General features: G+C 19.9%; 1 protein-coding gene across 2 annotated transcripts in view; it reads left to right on the top strand.

Annotated features, from left to right (window-relative positions):
• LOC724287 (protein rhomboid) overlaps nucleotides 1–21,832 on the top strand; it is an 869,734-nt gene that overhangs the window by 617,467 nt on the left and 230,435 nt on the right. The window contains exon 1 of one of the 2 annotated variants that reach the window (XM_026443983.1): nucleotides 18,051–18,690. The exons of the other annotated variant lie outside the window; for it this stretch is intronic. Coding sequence (XP_026299768.1) covers nucleotides 18,359–18,690 — 332 coding nt within the window. The 5' untranslated portion in view covers nucleotides 18,051–18,358. Of the gene's footprint in view, nucleotides 1–18,050; nucleotides 18,691–21,832 lie in introns of those variants that run through there. 2 annotated transcript variants of the gene reach the window in all.

Raw genomic sequence — 21,832 nt, 5'->3', positions numbered from 1 at the left:
AATAATTGTAATATTTGTAATATATTTCTAATCAGAGGATTATACATGAATATTCAAATTGATATTTTCATTGTTATGACATGATTAAAAATAAAAAATATTGTTAGTTTATTTATTCGAATATATAATATTAATATGTACGAAAAAAATATATTAGAAATATAATCTATTAAAAAATATCCTGTAATTTGAGAAATAAATATATAAAATAACTTGCCAATTTCACATAAATGAAATTGTTTTACAAAATTTTTCATTCCCATTTGCGAAGAAATAATATGATGAATACTTAATATTAATTTTCAAATTTCTAAGAAAGTTGATTATATTCAATATAATTATATTATTCAAATACGAAAAAATTTATACAAAATCATATATAAAGATGCATATTTTTGGATTCAAATAAAACTTTTGAATTTGTAAAATAAATTGTATCAAAACAATATTTATAAAATATTTATAAATATATTTATATATTTTCATAATTGATATAATAAAAATAGAAATTGAAGGTAGAAATATTTTTATTATATATATAAAATATTTTTAATATTATATATATAAATTAATAAAACAAAAATATTTTTTTCGATTTTTCATATAATGAATGTACAACTATTTACATATACAATAAATAATTTCAAAATAAAAACATCTTAAAAATTTATTTATTAACAAAATTTTAACAAAGAAATAATATTTATATGTTTTAATGAAATAACTTACAATATGATATTTATAATCTGTTGCTAAAATGTTAACAAATATTAAATAATAAAATAATAAATATTTCATATCATATAAATATGATAATATAATTAAAACATAAAAAGACAAAATTTATACACAATGTCAATATTTTATAAAATAAAGTATATGCATGTATAGAATATGAAATCATTTATAATTATTAATTACAAAAATCTTAACGAATAACATATAATACAAATTTAAAAAAACACAAAAATTTACTTTTTCATTAATTAAAAACGATTTATGATTAATTGCAACAAAAATTCTTAAAGAGCATAAAAATAATTTGAATATTAATAGATCTATTAATTAAGATCAGTTAAGTTTTAGATCAAATATAAAATATTCCACAAGAAATATTATATAAAAAGTTAATAATATATGTTTAATTTGTGTGTAATATATGAGGTAGCAGATATATTACACACAAACTTTAACATTAAAGTATAAAAGATAATTATCAATCATTGAATTAGTTATAATCTGAATTATAAGTTATAAAAATAAATATGGATTTTACTTTAAATGATTTTATTTAATATGATCTTTAGTTTAATAAAATTCAATTTATCTAAGTCTGCAGAAAACAACTGTTTATAAATTCATAAATTCTCTTCACATTTTATGATTTATTATTGTTAAAACATAGTATAATATGAATTTAAATATAGATAAATAGATTCAATTAATAAGAATTTAATTCGACAGTAATTTTATTTTAATCATTAATATTTTATTAAATAATAAATATGGATAAGCAAAAGTTTAATATATCTATATGATAAGTTGATAAACATGAGAATTCTTATGTTCTGAATAAAATAATAAATAGAATACAAATAATTAAAATTATTGATTAAATATTTTATATAAAATAAAATTATTTTCAATATGGCAATGACAGAAATACAAATATCATTATAATATTAATTAAATTAGATATTTAAAAAATGATTTATATTAAATCAGATATTTAAAATGATTTATATTATATTATTTATATTAATGATTGATATTAAATGAATAATGTAAATAATAAACTATATATAATTAGTATGTTTACAAAATTTTTAATCAAATTTTTAGTTTTTTTTTATTCAAAAATATTTTATATAATTAAATTGAAATAAAAATTATGTATGACAATTTTTTTGATTATGATTTTTTACTTTTCAATATCATTGCATATTAAATATTTATATATTCATAATGCAGAATATAATGAATTTTAAACAGCAAAGTACAAATAAAATTTATATTATTAATAAATATAATTTATTATATAATTTTGTTATTAGTATAAATAATTTATATATATATATATATATTATAATGCATATAATAGAATTAAATCATATCGCTATTATATTTTTCACTTACTAATTTTGACATAATAAACATTAAATATTTTGCAAATGTTAAGGCCAAATTAAAGTTTTATACAATTGATATCAAGTTTCCTGATTGATTTTCATTTTTTTTAAAAGAATAAAAAAATATCTTTAATTTTAATTTCTTTTTAATTTTATAAAAAATTGTTATTTTGATTTTTTTAATTTTTGAATAATGTTAAATTTCGTTATTGTTGTTTATTATGCAAAAAACTATGTATATTAAATAAATAAAATTTATTTTCATTAATTACAAATATTTTAATAACAATTAACTCAATTGAATTACAATAAATAAATATATAGAGCATTATATAAAGCTAGCATAGCATTATATAACTATCTTATAAACCATGTTATCTAAATATTAATCCAAATAATTCTTTATAATATATTTTATAATTTCAAAGTTATTTAACATTTAAAATGTGTATAATAAATATAAAATTAAAACAAAATTAATAAATAATAAATATTATATAATTTTATATTTGTATATATTAATCATCAAATTCCAAAAAAGCATTATTAGTTTTATGCGCTTGTATAATAATTAATTATAAAAATACAAGCGTCATTAAGTCTATGATTTGTTTTTAACGTTGATCGATGTTTCTAATAATTTTTTGAAATAAAGGAAAAGAAATATAAGCTAATTAAGGACAGAAACGAATTTCTAATAATTAACTCGCTGTTACTTTGTTTCAGGATATTAAATTAATTTCACATTGCTGTAATTTCAACGTTATCATCTTGTATTTTTTATTTTCGAATCATTTAGTCTTAAATTTTTATTTTTTTATATTAAAAGAATAAAAAAATATTTTTTAATTTTAATTTGAAAAGAAAAAATATATATATAATACGTAAAAAAATTAAATTAATATTACATCTTATTTATATTATATTTACTAAAAGATTTTATATATTTTATTATATAAAGATATTTAAGAAACAAGAAAAATTTGATAAATATTCAATATATTTTCTTTTAATGAAGAAAAAAATGAATTTATGTTTTGGTAAAATAAAATAATAAAAAAAAATAATAATATATAATAAAATTTAATATACAAAAGAAAGAAAGTTATTAATTTCAATATATAAATAAATATTTATATATGAAGGAAATAATTTATTAATTTTTCATCATGAAATATATATCATATTTATTACAATTATATTATGAAAATATATAAATAAATAAATAATATAATTTAAAAAAATATAATAACTAGATATAAAAATAATCGACAATTAAAAAAATTTTTATTATAAAATTCTTCTAAAAATACAAAATTTTAAATCTATATTTTATATCAATATAAATAATATAATAAGAATATAATAATATAATAACGCAGTAAATATTTTATAATATACTATATTTTTTAACATAGCAGTAATTACAAAAATATTGGGTTGGCAACTAAGTAATTGCGGATTTCACTCATAAATGGCTTCAGTTGAATTTTTAGGTTTGCTGGCGTAATCCAAATGTAAAACACATTTTGTTATTTGATAGTTGGCAATTCAGCTGTCAATCAGTAAAAAAGTTTTTTGATCGGTTGCGTAGTTTTCCTTTGGCGTTCGTTGAAAAATGGAAAATCAAAAGGAACATTATCGTCATATTTTGCTTTTTTATTTTCGCAAAGGGAAAAACGCATCGCAAGCTCACAAAAAGTTATGTGCTGTTTATGGCGACGAAGCTTTAAAAGAACGGCAGTGTCAAAATTGGTTTGACAAATTTCGTTCTGGTGATTTTTCACTCAAAGACGAAAAACGCTCTGGTCGTACAGTTGAAGTTGATGATGACCTAATCAAAGCAATAATCGATTCGGATCATCACAGTACAATTCGTGAGATTGCAGAGAAGCTTCATGTATCACATACATGCATTGAAAACCACTTAAAACAACTTGGCTATGTTCAAAAACTCGATACATGGGTTCCTTACGAACTGAAAGAAAAGCATTTAACGCAACGCATTAACAGCTGCGATTTGCTAAAGAAACGTAATGAAAATGATCCATTTTTAAAACGACTGATAACTGGCGATGAAAAATGAGTTGTTTACAACAATATCAAGCGGAAAAGATCGTGGAGCAGGCCACATGAACCAGTTCAAACAACATCAAAAGCTGATATTCATCAAAAGAAAGTTTTGTTATCAGTTTGATGGGATTTGACAAAGGAATTGTCTATTTTGAACTCTTACCACCCAACCGAACGATCAATTCTGTTGTCTACATTGGACAACTAACGAAATTAAAGAATGCAGTTGAAAAGTGGCCCGAATTGACAAATCGAAAAGGTGTTGTATTCCATCATGACAATGCAAGGCTACACACATTTTTGGTCACTCGACAAAAATTATTGGAGCTTGGTTGGGATGTTTTGCCACATCCACCATATAGTCCTGACCTTGTACCATCTGATTACTTTTTGTTTCGATCTTTACAAAACTCCTTGAATGGTAAAAATTTCAATAATGATGATGATATCAATACCTGATTCAGTTTTTTGCTAATAAAAACCAGAAGTTTTATGAACGTGGGATTATAATGCTGCCTGAAAGATGGCAAAAGGTCATTGATCAAAATGGGCAACATATTACAGAATAAAGTTATTTAGTTCCATGAAAAAATTGTCTTTGATTTTCTAAAAAAAATCCGCAATTACTTAGTTGCCAACCCAATAGAAAATGTTAATTTTATTAATTTGAGAATTTTAAATAAAGGGAACGTTAACTGAAAAAATTTTTTTTAATATTATTCTAATTCATATCAGTTTAGAAATTCAAAATTTTAATTTTGTTTCATTTTAATGAACAAAATATTTTATAAATAATATTTTCTTATATTTTTATCTAATATATTTACTTTTTTATTAGAAGTTTAGATAAAAATCCAAATAGAAATTAAAAAATCAAATAATTATGAGTTACAATATTATTCTTTTTGTATTTAAGTATTTTGTTTTAATAAAACTTTAAATAATTTATATAATATAATATAATATTTCTTTTTAAATACAAATCTTATAAAAGATAAAGATCTCTAATAAAAAGAATCTATAAATGTAATGTATATGTCTAAATTTATACATGAATTTATAAATTTATAAATGAATTAATTTATATAATATATTTTGCAATTTTTATTAGGCGTTTATCTATTTTTTCAAATAAATATATTGTAATTAAATTAAATCTTACTGCATATATAGATGAATAATATTTCAAGATAAGAAAACCATGCATACTATGGTTTAAATGTTTTAAATATACATATATATATTTAATTACATTTATATTTATTTCATATAATCATATAATTATAAGTTTTACATTCATAATCGTAACAATGGATTCATATTTCTGTTATAAAAACAAAAATAAGTAAATAAATTATTTTCACATTTACATGCAAATTAAGAAAATTTTGATGAAATGTAATGAAATGAGAGATACGCGGTTTAGTTTGCCGTCGTTTCGCCTGCTTTGTACATATCCATGTCGATCTTCAAAGAACTTTGCTCTAGCATATATTACCTATCGTCAAAGACTGTCAAAAACGAGAAACAAGAGCTGCAAATTAGAGGTTGAAGATAACAATGCAGTTGCTACCGCTTTGTAAATGTATGTCCTCCATTTCCATTTGCTTTCATTGCTGTTTAATCTTCCTTGCTGCAAAACAATCATTTCGAAAATCGAATGTTTTGTTTTAGATTCTAATTTTGTTAAATTGCTTTTAATCAAATCCAGTTTCAATAAAATTAAAATATGCAATAAAAAATACCAAAATAATATTTGACATTATTCTCACTATTATTATTTTTTTTAACATATCATTATATATAATTATATATACTTATATATGTTATATCATATCATATATATATCATACTGAACACCATTGATTGATTTTATTATAATATACGATATATTGTATTATATATTTATTTCAGGAATTCTAATATAATTTAATGTAAATTTAAAATTTATTCTTTATGTGAGAATTGAACAATAGATTCTTATCTTAATATTTTTGCGATTAAAAATAATTATTTACATATTTATTAAATAAAATCAGATTATGAATATAATTATGAATTTTATATTTTATATTACTTTTACAATTTCCAGCATTATTCTGACATAATGTTATTTATATAACATTTATACTATATATATATATATGTATATACTTTTATTCAAAAATCTTAAAATACTTTATATTTCTATTAAATATACTTCTATTAAATTTTCTAATTAATTTATTTTTAGTAAAATTTTAATATTATTTATAATAATATAAATTGATCAAATAAATAATAGTAATTATATTTTTTTAAATAAAAGTATATTTGTATTTTATTTGGTATAAATTGATCAAATAAATAATAATAATTATATTTTTTTAAATAAAAGTAATATTTGCGTTGTGCATTCTTTGTCGTATAAAATATAAAATTTTTTATTTAATGTAGTTATTAATGATAAATTGTTATTAATAATGATAAAAATTTTACAAAAAAAATAATATTAAAAATTAAAAATTAGATTATTATAAAAAAAAGACAATAGCAATTCCAAACATTTTTTCTTATTTTTAAAAATATATTTTAAATACATTATGATATACAAATACATTTTATGATATAAAATTTTCGATTTAAATTGAACAAAAATATATTTTTTTATATATCTTTTAACATTTAAATAAAAATAATTGATACAAATATTTTAAATATTTTATAATTTTAATATTATGATAATAAATGTTTAGAAAAATCAAATTAAGTTTTCGTATTATATTATATTGTTATGCATTAATATCCATATAACTTAAATAATGATTTTTACGAATAATATGCTTTCATTTATAGAAATATAAAATTAAAAATTTTATTATAAAAATATGAATTTTAAAAAAGATGAAAGTAATTATATCACTAATTTTATTTCTCGAAAATTTATTTTAAATTTAATGAACAAAAATATGTATTTTTTTAACTTAGAAAGTTTTTTTTTCTATTATTATAAATAATTTTTCTGATTATTAATCAAATCATATTTTACATTAATATAATTGTACGAATATAATATGCAAGATCTAAATTTAAATCTTAATTAATGTGAATAATAAATTGCACAATTTAATTATATTATTTGAATTTGTATTATTCTATTACAAATATTATTAAATAGACTTTTAAATATACATTTTTACATGTATATACTTATAATAAAATACTTATAATAAAAATGATAATATTCGTAACATATATTCTTTTTGCAAAAAATATCTAATAGTAGAGGAAAAATTTTATAGTTATATAATAGAATGGCATAATAGGAAAGAAATGTTTCTCTTTCAAAATAACTCCGCAATTTTTTTTTTTTTGTATATTTTTTTCATTAAATTTATATATAGTGAGAGTTTAACACTGTTTTGTATTTAATAAATTTTAATTCAAATGAATGCCTTCTGAATAATTTATATTAATTCAAATATAAAAACAAAAATCTAATGGAAATCTTACATTTCAATATTTGTAATAGAATTAAGCCATTTGAAAATTTGATCTACTAAAAATTTTCTATACATTTATATGAATCCAATTAATCTACTCAAATCTTTGTAACGATACTATATTTTTTTTTTAATTTTTCCGGGAAGAAAACGAAATTTCGCCAGTTCATGTATTATGATTCCTTTTCCGGCGACAAAGTAAAAATCTGTTAATTGAGTTTCTCGCTAACACGGACGGAATTATAAACTGCGGTGGCGTAAAAGTTTGCTTTCTCCGCGAACGTGGCCAGATTTTTCAGGGTTCCCTTTCACACCCAACTAACTATACTTTATAGGAATAACGAGACTCAACCCGATGCAAAAGAAGAAAGAGAACTTCAGATGAAATTCCCGGGGCTCTTTGATACCGCGTTACCAGAACTCTGGGATTTCTGCTGAAAGAGCTCGGTAACGCCTTTGAAGCCTGTTTGTTTGATCACCATTTATTATATTGCTTATTACTAGTCATGTAATTGTCTATTCGATCAAACGCGCCAATTTATTCTTCTCGCCTACCATTGCTGAGAAAAAATAATATCGTTTGCAGCTTCTTATTGATCATTATTACTATATTTTTCCTCTCTTTTTTTTTTCAAATATTATATATTATTTCAATTAAGTAATTCAATTCAGTATTTCTTCGACTTGATTTTTTCCTATCAAATGAAGAAAAATATTTTTGGCATGTAATTATTTTTGTATAAGCTATAGAAAATGAGAAAATTTATAGAAAACAAATATATCATTATAATATGATTCTAATTCATTATTATATAAATTTATAACTTTTACATTCTACATATCTGTAAAATAAGTATATATTATATATCTATTTATATAAAATAATAAAAATATTTTGCATGTTGAATAGTTATAGATAGAGATGCAAAAATTTTTTATCGTTACTTTAATAATAATAAAACAAATATTACGAAGAAATAAATTTTGATTTTAAACAAATAATCAAATATTTTATAAACTTAAAAAATTAAAATAATATTTTTATAATATGTTTCATTTTCATAAAAATTTAAAGTATATATTTATTTCAATACTTCTTCATCTTGATTCAATAACATGTTTCCGTTTAATATAAAAAATTCTTTTTTTAAAATATTCTATATTTTATTTCTATGCCAAATAAATTTTTCATTTTTCTTTATTTTTTTATTGGTACTTTCTATCAATTTTTCTTTTTGAGATATTTTATTTAATTTAATTATAATAATTAAAAATAATTATTTTTTGATTTATTAAATTAATTAATTAAGTATATATTAAACCATAATTTTTTATTTTTTTAACATCTATGTTCTTTGTTTCGTTTATATTTTGATTTACTGTAAAATATTTTAAATTTATATTTATATTACATATAAAACATAAAAATTATTTTTATAATTGTAACTTTAATTATTGTCCTAAAAGTGTTTTCAAATTGTTAAATTAATAAATAATATATAATCATAAATGAAGTAAAATATTTATTAATTATTTTACAATATTATTTTATTTTAAAGAATATTATTTAATTTATTAACAATATTATATTAACAAAATATTGTTACATTATTAAGAATAGATAAAGAAATTATTTTATTATAGATATATTACTCTATTACAAAAATAAAAATTTGAATATCATATCTTTTTAGAATTTTAACAATAAATAATAACTTCAAAATTGTAACTATTTAGGCAGCAAACATTTGTAGAAACTACATATACAATACAAAAGTAACATTTAAAAATACCTATATTTAAATGATTATAATTATAATTATATTTCAAAAAATTTTATGATTTTTCATAAATGTAAAATAATAAAAATACCGATATCATAAATAACCATTGGAATTATTTTGATCAAATATATAGATACTTATTTTAACTTACTTATTTTACTATATTATACTAATTTTAAAGTAGAAAGAATCTTTTAAAAAATTCAATAAATAAGATATCGAATAAAATTTCATTTCTTTTAAACAATAAATGCAATTTTATTAAAAATTTTTTTTTTTCTTTCAATATTTCTAATTTGTACTGATTCATTCCATAAAGTGAAAAATAAATATTCTAATAGAATCTTTGAAAAAGTATGTATATCTATAATAGATGCAATTTAAAAAAAACAATTTAAAATTAATTCAACTTAACTATTTATCCAATAAACATAATATAAAAAATCATGAATACTTGTCTAAATAAAATTTAAAAGTTTTTCTTTTTTAAGAAAGATTCAGATTAAAATAAATTTTATTATTTTATCTTGAAATTTCAATATATGAAAGATTTATTATGAAAGAAATTAAATTTATTTTTCATTTCATTTATCCAATTTCAATACTGATTAAACTAAAAAATAAAACTAAGATATTAGATTCATTTTATAATACAAAAATTTATAAATATAGATATGTACTATAATATATACTATAATCATGATTATTTATTCAGTAACTTTTTGAAATATATAAAGTTAAAAACCAATTAACATGAAAATAACCCATTAACACACGAAAATATATGTATAATTTTTGATTCTCTTAAAAATTTAATCTTTCATTTGAAATTTAATTTTTAATATATATGAAATAAAATATTATACTATATAATAATATTTTATACTATATTATAATAATATTTTATTTTATATCGATATAAAAAATTTTTAAGTTATAATAAATAAATATATATATATTTTTTTAAAAAATTTTCATTAAATTGCAAACTTTTATATTGTTTTTCATCAATTATGTCATTTTCTATTAGATATTTTTACTTTATTTTATATACGTATATGTATGTCATTATATTTATTCTTAAGAAAGTAAGTTAAAATAAAAAAAAAATTATTAACAATCATAAGGATTAAAAGAAAATTAAAAATTATGACTTATGATATATATTACATGATTTACTTATTTATTAATTAAATATTTTAACGTGGAACATTTTAAAAATTTCTTGATAATTTAAGACAAAATAATTGATAATTGACTTAATAATTGACTTGATAATTTAAGAACATACTAGTAGTCATTGTAATGCAAGAGAAATATTTTATTCTGTCTTTTCTTTCAACGAATAAAACATATGGTGATGAACTGAATAGATTAATTTGAAATAAAATAAGATAGAATAATATATAACCATTCAAAATTTAAAATATTAAAACAGAAAATATTTACAATAAATCACGTTGTTTAAAGATTAATTATATTTATATATTAATAACGTAGAAATATAGATAGATTCATTTCTTTTTTGTAACTGTTTTCAATTGTTTTTAGAAACATATCTTTATCTGTGAAATATTCTATATTCATATTAATTAATAATACGTGCATAATAAATAATAATTGCAATCTTATTTATTCGAGAAAAGATTATTTAACAAGCAGAAAATAAATAAACAATTTTTTCGTTGATTATTAAATAGTTTTCAATATAGCCATATATTTTTAGTCTTAATTTTTATATATATTTTATAAATATTTTTAAAAATTGATAAATAGAAATTTATTTTTATTTATATTAATAAAACTAACAAAAAATGAAGTTGAAAATCTTGCCTTCTATAGATATTTAAAAATTGATAATATGAATTTTTTTTTATAGGGGAAAGTTTTTTATAACTGATTTCATCCTTTTCTCCTTTCAAATCAACAACTTTTATCAAATTATTAATATTTTTTATTTTTGTACATCGAATATTTAAAAAAATAATTCAATTTAATGAACAAAGAATCTATTTTACATCTATTTTTTTAATGAATAAAAAGTTTTGATAATTTCCGAAGAAAATATATATTTTATCTCTTTCTAACGTTTTTTGATCATTTATTCAAAATCAAATTAATTTTTTAATCTAAAAAAATTAATATAAGCTCAAAATCTTAAATTCATAAACAAAAATTAATAAATAAAATAAAAAATATATATATAATTCATCCCTTTAATTTCTATGGAAAAAAAATTAAAAAAAATATATATTCATTTTATATACATATATTATTACATATATTATTATAAAAATTTTTTATATTTTATGTACATTAAATTATTAATATAATTAATATAATATAATAATTAATATAAAAATAATTAATATAATATATAAAAACAATAATTATTAAGCTATTAATTTGTATAATAATAATATAACAATTTTTTTACTTACAATGTTGATAAGTAATACGATTCCAACAAAATTAAAATCTATATAGAGAGATTACATAGATGCTAGAAAGTCTTTTTACAATAATTATACAATAATATTTAGTTAACGAGTAACAGTGTAAGATTGCTATCTGAAGATATGAAAATAAAATATAATTTTGTTAAAATATTATATATTAATAAAAATAATGTATTATAATTTCAATTAATAATTTCCAATTATTATATTTACATTTACTAACAAAGATAAAAAAACAGAGGATTAACTTCAAATACTTTCTTCTATAGAAAAAAATCTCAATTTGATGATTTTTAAATATATTATAGAGAACAAAATTTTCGATAACTTTTTCTTCTATATGTAAAAATCGTTTGATCATTATTTTTGATTTTTAAAAAAATTGCTACTTGCTCATTTATATATATACCATGAGAACATGCATAAACATTCTAACATCATTAATATAAACACATTGCAATGGTACGCAATTAATAATAAAATATTTTTAATTCTAATTCATACTGAACTTGAATATTCTGTACAAATTATCACATTTATACATAGACAGCTTATTTTCCGCAAAATGTAAAAATAAAAAATAAAACAATTTTTATAAGCAAGCGAAATTATAATGATCTATATTACAATAATCGATATTAAATATGAAGCTGATATTTTTATTATCATAACTTGGATCATTGTAATTTTTATAAAAGAATTATTTTATATTTTTATTTTCGCATTATCGAAGAATATGCAAAACTTTCCAACACATACAGATATATCTATGTAATCAAAATATATATCATAATATAATTCTTTTTTACATTTTTCGAAAAATTAAGACCGATCGATTCTTTTATATAAGAAAATGTTCAAAATCTTGTCCTTTGTAATAAATATAACTTTTTTAAACATCTTATTTAATTGCCAACATTTTTTTTTTTAATTATTGATATGTATAACAATTTTTTTTAATATAAAATTTGTCTAAATGTGAATAAAATGAGTATAAAAGAAAGAAAAAAAGAAAAGTTTTTTAAATATACATACATTTATCATATATTCTTTTTTAATACTCAATTACCTAGATCTACTACATAAAAAAATCACATGGAACTATATTACATTTCACAAATTAAATGATGTAAATTAAATGCCTTTACATAGTACATAGATACTACATCGAATACTATTTGATTTGATAGAAATAAACAGGTTTGATATGGTTTGAATTTCAAATACTTGAATATTTCAAATGGTTGGATAGTCGTGCGCACGAAACTCGTTTTCCGTCGCCTCCGGATTCCATTTCCTCGACACACCGCTATCGATGATCTCGTTAATTCCATAGCCGTCAAAAAATCGATCATGTCTCGCTATCCCTCAGTATTCCGAAATACAAATCCGACGAAACCCGAACCGGTCACGTAGCGTCAAATCTCTGAGTTAATAAAAGAACATAAAAGGAGCCGTTGTAAACTGGTGGCTTGTGAAAAACACTTAATACTTAGGTGCACACTAGTCAGCGAATATTCAGGATCCGACACACCTGGTCGACCTCCGAGTAGACTGGCCCATACTCGAAAAGCGAGAAAATTTGAGCAACTGGTACATTCACAGGTACAAATTATCATCCAAGTATCCAAGTATCAATTCGTTTTTGCAGAATTGTAGTATCTATAACACTTTCAAAAATTGCACCGTTTCATTTATTTATTTTTTGTACGATTTTGAATTCAGATAATAGGATAAATTCGTTTCTCTTGTATATTTACTATTACTTAAAAATATATTTTAGATTATTTAACTTCCTAATGATATAAAAATATTATTAAAAATAAATGTAATTAATAATATGTAAATTAATAATAACAATGAATATTTATTATTAAGAAAATAATTAGTAGTGTGTTCAAATATAAACTTAAACGATATTATGTAACAACAACAACAACAACAACAGTCATAGCAACAACAACAACAACACCAGTCATAACAACAACAACAATAATAATAACAATAATAATAATAATTGTATACTGGTGAATACATTTTTCTTATTATCTTATAGTTTCATTTGAAGATTTATAATCATATAAGGAAATGATGAATTTTTGTCACAAAAAATATTATAATAGAAACTCAATTAAAGAATGTAAAAAGAATTTTAAAAAAAGAAACAAATATAAATAATATAAATTTAATTAAATCGAATAATTATTTAAATAATATTATTTTTTTTTGTAAAATTAATATATTAGTGAAAAGAAATTGAAATTGAAATATAATACTATAATAAATATTATAATATAATATAATATTATAATATACTACAATATATATATATATATATATATATATATATACTGTAGTATATTATAATATTATATTATATTATATATATATATATATATATATATATATAATACAATATTTTATTAAAGTATTATTTTAATTTTTATATTTTATACATGCCGGTGAAAATCTAATATTATTTTTTATTTAATATTATCATAATTCCATATAATAATTATTAAAAAAATAAATTCTAAATTAATGTTTAATTGATATCATTGAATCATAAATGATTATAACAATTTAGGTTAGAATATTTTATTTTTTTTCATATATTATTTTTTTTTAGAATAACATTTATTAATAATATTTCATATTAATTGAATCAAATGATTACAACAATTTAGATTAAGATATATTCTTTCATTTTTTGTTTATATTTTATAGAATAATATTCATTAATAATTTTTCTTATATAAAATATAAAATATAAATTAAAATAAATATTAAATTATTTAATTATAATTATTTTAAATTTATAACGACTCAATTATAAATTATGTAATACATATATATATACATATATATATATATATATATATACTTATATATCTATTTATGTATTCATAAAAAAATGAACTGAATTTTTTTTAAAATGATTTATAAATTCAAAATGAATAATACAAGAATTTATAAAGATTTTTCAAAATATTATCAAAATATTATTAAAATATTATTAAAATTTATATAAATGAATTTAAGTGAAAAATGCGTAAAAACTCAATTACAATTATATAATATTAAAACTAATAAAAAAATAAAAGAATTAATAAGAAAATTATTTTTATTATATTTATTAAATATCTTTTAATTTTTATATCTTATATCATCTCTACATAAAAATATCATTGATCTATCATCTTTGTAATCTATTCTATAGAAATATAGAATATATATATTATATCCTAAAATTAATTTAATGTATACTGTCATGAATCATTTACAATTTTATGATATGTGCAAATTAAACATGCGATTTATTGTCGTAATCACAAAGATATCACTATGAATTAATCATAATTCAATAATAAAAAATTATGAAAATTTTTTTAAAAGTTTTCAACATTTAATTTTTTAACTAGATTTACGGATATTGATTATATATCTTTATTGATTATATATCTTTTTTTATTTAAAATCCATCTTTTTTACGGATATATTAAAAAACAATTTTTTGTAAATTATTTATTTAAAATCTATAGATTTTTATTTACTATTGTCTTCAATATATTTTTTATATGTAAACTCTATCTTGAATGTATACTTTCCGCATATATACTAGATTTAACATGCAAAATAGACTACAGACACTGAATTTAAGCTAATAAGCTTTTGTTCATCCTGATAATTATTATCAATTCTTTCTAGTCATTATCAATTCTATTTTTTAATTGAAAGAGAAAATTCGAAAGAATTTTACACCAATTTATTATAATTTTGATCTTTTTATATAATAATCCAGGCATTGATGGCTATCAAATTTAAAAACAATTATAAAACACATGAAGGGGTTATCTACGGGATTCTGCTTTCACAGTATTTTCTTCATTATTAGCATCTTTTGTTTCATTTTTGCTTTCAATATCTGCAATAATACACATACTTTTTTTTGTATGATATTATGATAATTTTCATTCCCACTGTCGTCAGAATCTTCAATTTCATTTATATTATCAAATTCTTCCTCGCTTTCGCATAATTCGTTTATATCAGAATCCGATTCAGATTGGTCTTTATTTATTTATTTATTCTTCTTATTATTCTTTTTATTATTCTTTATTATCAATTCCATATCTTTTGAAGACTTGCCCATAATAATATAAATGTAAAAAAATATATTTTTTTGAATAGATTTTAAAAAATTCAAATCTTCACTTACGAAAATAAATTTTTACTAAGCTTCCAAATAGTACTTATTTTTTTTTAACGCTATAAACAACTTGTTTGATTATATTTATTGCTAAACAGTCGTTATATATTATTTATTTGCTTGATATTGTTTTTTTTGTATTTGTTGTTATTTCCTTTTTTTTATTTCGCAAATTGACAAATTTTCATAAAAACATCTAGAAATAATAAAATATAAATGTTCCAGAGAAACCGAATAAAAATATATATTTGCTGCATTATATCATTAAAAACCAATATGTAATATTTAAAGAATAATATTTACATATTCAGAATTTTTAAACATAAAACGAAAACCTGTCAAATTAACGAGTTCCGTAAATCTAGTGTTATTATTAATTTAAATTAGAATTCAGTAATAATAAAAAAATAATTAAAATTGTTGTAGATATTTACAAATAACTGTCAAAAAGAAAGGAAGCAGAATTTTTCTATAATAAATAATTCAATAATTAATAACATTAAAACATTAATAAATTATAAATTATGAATTTTCTATGTATACATAATTTTAACATTTATTATAATTTTATGCGTAAATTTAAAAATTTAAAAATTTTATGAAATCATATAAAAATATTCACATAAAACTCAGCTAAAAAACTATATATGTTTTTTCACCACAGAATTTAATATTGTTAAAAGAAAATTAATTAACATTGATAATTTTTAAAATTTCATTACAAATATAACTTCATTCAAGACAGCCAAATTAATTCCTTAATGTATTTTTATACTTTCAAACTAATACTTTCAAAATATAATATTATTTTGTATTTTTATTTATTTTTAGTTTATTACACAAAACTCAACAAAGAAATAAAGAGAAAAAAAAATGATTACGATCGAATTTATATATATACATTTTATTAAATAGTAGAAATAATTCGATTATTGAACTTTGTTAGATAATTTTAAATATTGTAATTTAGATATTGTAATTTAACATTAAATATAAAATAGCAATGATAATAAAGTTCATTGAATTCCAAATGTTTCGTTTTATGACAATATGTAATCAATATTTAATTCCATCAACAACAAGAGTTAGGTTTTGAGTTGAATTCTATTTATATTTATTAAATACTTATTTTTTATTATTTAAATTATTATTTTTTTTAATTTTTTTTTACATATCTTTATTTAAAAATTATAGCAATATTAGACAAATATGAATTGTCCTACTATGTAAGATAATAATACACAAGAAGCCGTTCTGTGAAAATATGATTATTACGCACGAAAAGAAATTTTTTTGGTATTATTAGAAAATGCGTTAAAAAGATTTTGAGAATTATATCAGTCGAATACTTTAAATGACATTCTCGTTTAACTATTATCCAAATTTTAAACAATTAAGAAAAAATATTTACACTTTTTCAAACACATCACTTTTCTGTAACGATGTTTCATCACAAATTTTCATTTTCGAAATCCATTTTGAATAACCTATAACACTTGATTTATTTCGAATCACACAATTAACAATTCCATTAAAATTTTTGACACTTATACACTCGAAAAATTCACGAAATTTTTATAACGAACTTTCAATACTAGTGAAATTGTTCACATATATATAAGAAAAAATGAGCATTGAGCATAGATACAAACAAGAAAATCAAAAAATAACATAGATACAAAGACGAGAAAACCAAGCAAAACGCACCGCGAAACGGCTCGCGATAGAATGCTGGAAAATCTTCGAGTAGAGTTTGCTCGGTAGTACGGTGGTGACTCACGGACGATGATTGGTCAAGGCATCCCCCACGAGGACCAGCCTCTGAAGCAAACCAATGAACGTGCTCATTGCCTTTCCACACAGTGAGACCGCGTGTGCACCCACGCAGGGTAGCTCGTGGCTCGAAGCTCGCGGCAGTCACTCAGTCAGTCAGTCACTCAGTAGGTCCGCGGTGCGCTATGAGGTGGGATCTGTAAACGAACGAAACGCGAGTTTTTATTTACATTCATTGGTGCGGGGTTTATCTCGCATGAACCAACGAATCGTACCACCATAGTGTTTCATCACATCAATAAGTTTTTGTCTCATCAAGGAATCGACACGTTCCTTCTCCTTCGTCACGAATCAGTCCTTATTATATCTCACACAAGTGCATATAAATCACCACGCGCTAGGCCTCGGATAAATTCTGTCGAAGATTGTTTCTTCGAAATTTTCACGTATGCTTTGCGCATCTTTTCTTGCTTTATTTCGCGATCTACATTTTTGTGTGAGCTCAATTTATTGTTCAGCCCTTGTTACCAATTGCGACCGACATTTGTTTTTGTGCACGCGACAACGGCATTCTTTCAAAGTGCGTGTTACAAAGGTGATCGTGATACCGCGCAAGACAATGTGCGTGACAGCCACGCCACTTAGCGCAAAAAAAATACTGAAAAATAGTGCAAGACATCCAGCAAGAACTAGCATTGCAACTAACGTACAAGTGCAAGGATTAACAGGAGGCACGAATAATGTCGGTGAGACGGATAGGCCGCAGCACACGTCGATCATGTATGTAAATATCTATTTTCTTACATTTCTATTTTAATTATTGTAATATTGTAAGTAAAAGTTCAAATACATAGTTCAAATACAAATAATGTGAAATAATCTCTCAATGCTATAATATAAATTCTATTAAAAATATCATTATATCAAGTTGAATTTCCTCGAAGTTTTATTCACATTTAATTTTTATTCTGACCACGTGGTCGGCGATGTTTTTTCGAATGCCTAGAAAACAATATTTCAACAGTAATATTTTCACTCTGAGCTCACCATTGGTGACGGAAATATTATCTATGAGCTCTTTAGTGTGACTTTTTTCGACCAGTGAATATATTGTTTCGAGTTTCCGTATAGGATGACATCGCAGCTTTAGTCGAACGGCTAAACGCACGTCGTTTCACGCGACAGTTCGTTTCTCTCTTGTCATTCTGTAGTCTATAAATGAACGAATGGATTCGCCATGAATTAATTTTTGAATTGAATTCTTAGATTCTTGGCATTCTTTTGATATTATTTTCATCGAATTGAAGATACAAAGGAATACCCATTCAAAATATATCCACCAATTCTTTTGATATGAGAACAATATTAAGATTGCAATCAATGAAATGGTTCAAACCGGCTTCCGAAATTCTTTCGACTCTGGACATGTTTCATGTGTTTGTTTTGTCAGCACCATCTGTCGAACGAGAAGTGATATTTTTTGTTCGTTTGAAAACTAGGAAAATTGAGACAGCGCGAAAAAGATTTTCTTTTTTTTGCTTCTTAATTTCGTTCCTATATTTGAATTTTTCATTCATATTAACTCGATATATATATCATGGTCTGTCATTGATCAATTTATCAATCATATTTTTTAAATACAAGTATGTTATATTATTAATTATTATATATTATATTTATTAAATATTAAAAAAATCCATAAAGTAAAATATATAAATATATTTATTATTCTATAGATATTATTTACATTATGAAATGATTAGAAATATTATTTATGAAAAAATTCTTTTTGATTTTCTGATCACAGAAAAAGAAAAAATCCTATTATATATATATTTTTTATAACATTGTCAATATAATTTATGAATTATATATTATTCAAATTATTTATTATATAAAAAATAAAGATTGATTTAAATAAAATCGAGATAAAAATTCATATAAATATTGATCACAACTTACATTCTTCAAGACCGAATCATAGTTTATTTTTATAGAAATTCGTGATTTATTTTAAACTAAATAAACCAAATAAACGACCGTGTTAATATCTTCAGTTAGTGACGATATAAAATCGTCTTGGTATTGTTTGTTTTGCGTAAAGTTTTTTGTTGCGGCCGTTATGATAAACGTGATAAAACTGAGTTGAAGATGTGTGATTCTTTCAAATCGAAAAATCAAATTTGCTCATAATGTTCGATTAAATAATTGTCTATCGCATTTTTTCAACGATCATTGAATTTCATATTGTGACATTTTTTTCTCTTGATTTTGTAGTTTTTAAAATAGAAATATAATTTTGTATATTTGTTCCATGAATTAACATTCTTGTTTGGGAAAAAATTTTGAATGAAATAAGCAAACATAGCATTTTCATGAAGGAATTTTTTTAAAAAGAAAAAAAAAAAAGAAAAATAGAAATAGAAAGAAATAAATTAGATTTTTTATAATTTCCATGCTTTCGTTATATATTTTGTGTACATTATTTTTAAAGTCGTCATCGAAAATTTGACTGCGTAATAATTTTGTTAAATATATACGTATAATGATTTGCTCTTTCATTTTATATCTATTATTTTATTATTGGAAACGGAAGTATATAGAATATCGTGTGTATAGAATATATATGATATTTTATACACATATATATCTCGAATATGTATATACAAATGTATATGAATATATATATATATATATATATATATATATATATATGTATCGAAAAAATCAGAAAACTTGATTTCGAATTGTACATACAGTAAAATAGCATTCATATTATTAGTTTGATACCAATTTAGCAAAGAATTTTTTTTACGTTCTATGAATATAATATATATGTATACTATGAATATATACTACTATGAATATAATATATATGTACGTTATATTAATAATTTTAATATTAATATATATATATATATATATATATATATATATATATATATATATAATTTAATTTTAATATTATTAATAATTTTGATAAGAAATAACAATCTGTGACTATTGCATTAAAAATACTATTATATAAATATTCTATTTAAATATTTTTCTAAACTAATAATTTCTTTGATATAAATAACTTAATATCTTTCTATAGAAAATAATAGATTGCATCGGCTAGTATTAAAAATTTTATGTGATTCTATTTTAAAAAATAATATATATTTTTAAAAAAAAAATATATATATGAAAAACTATTCATAAAACTATATATATATATCAATTATTTATAAATTATTAATAATTTTAATTTTAATTTTAATTTTTTTTTATATTTAACATATATAAAAAATTATATATAACATATATAATATCTTTTTGAATAATGGACAGTTTAAGAAATGCGACTATTCGCAGAGATAAAAATCTAATAATTCAAAATATGTTTTCATATAAATTAAAGTTCATATATATATATATATTCTATCAATGCATATGCATATATTTATATAAAATATTAATATATTCATGAGATATTTTTAAGATTGATTTTAGAGATTAAAACAAATATAAAAGTTATATAAAAATTTTTTATTTATTGATAATATATAATTATAAATAATTTTAATTTGTCTTAAATGAAATGCAACAGAAATAGAATAAGATATTTCCATCTCTATAATACTATTCATTTGACTTCAAAAAATCTATATCAGTATAATTGAAATTGCATTCTTTAAAACCGCATATTTTAAAAAATAATTGTATTTGTGTAATGAAATTTCGAATTATTGAATAAATATTATTATTAATGAATAAATATGGAAGAAAAAGCAAATTATAATTTTTGTCTTAAATTTACCAAATATAAGAGAAAATAGAAAACGTAAAAAACAATCAAATAATTCTTTATCAAATAATTCTAATATCATTGTCAAATGAAAATAAATTTTAAAGTATTAAATTGATAGATAAATAAGGA

This window comes from Apis mellifera, linkage group LG11 (genome assembly GCF_003254395.2).
Source record: "Apis mellifera strain DH4 linkage group LG11, Amel_HAv3.1, whole genome shotgun sequence".
NCBI lineage: Eukaryota > Metazoa > Arthropoda > Insecta > Hymenoptera > Apidae > Apis > Apis mellifera.
This window is presented reverse-complemented; position numbering and strand designations above follow the sequence as displayed.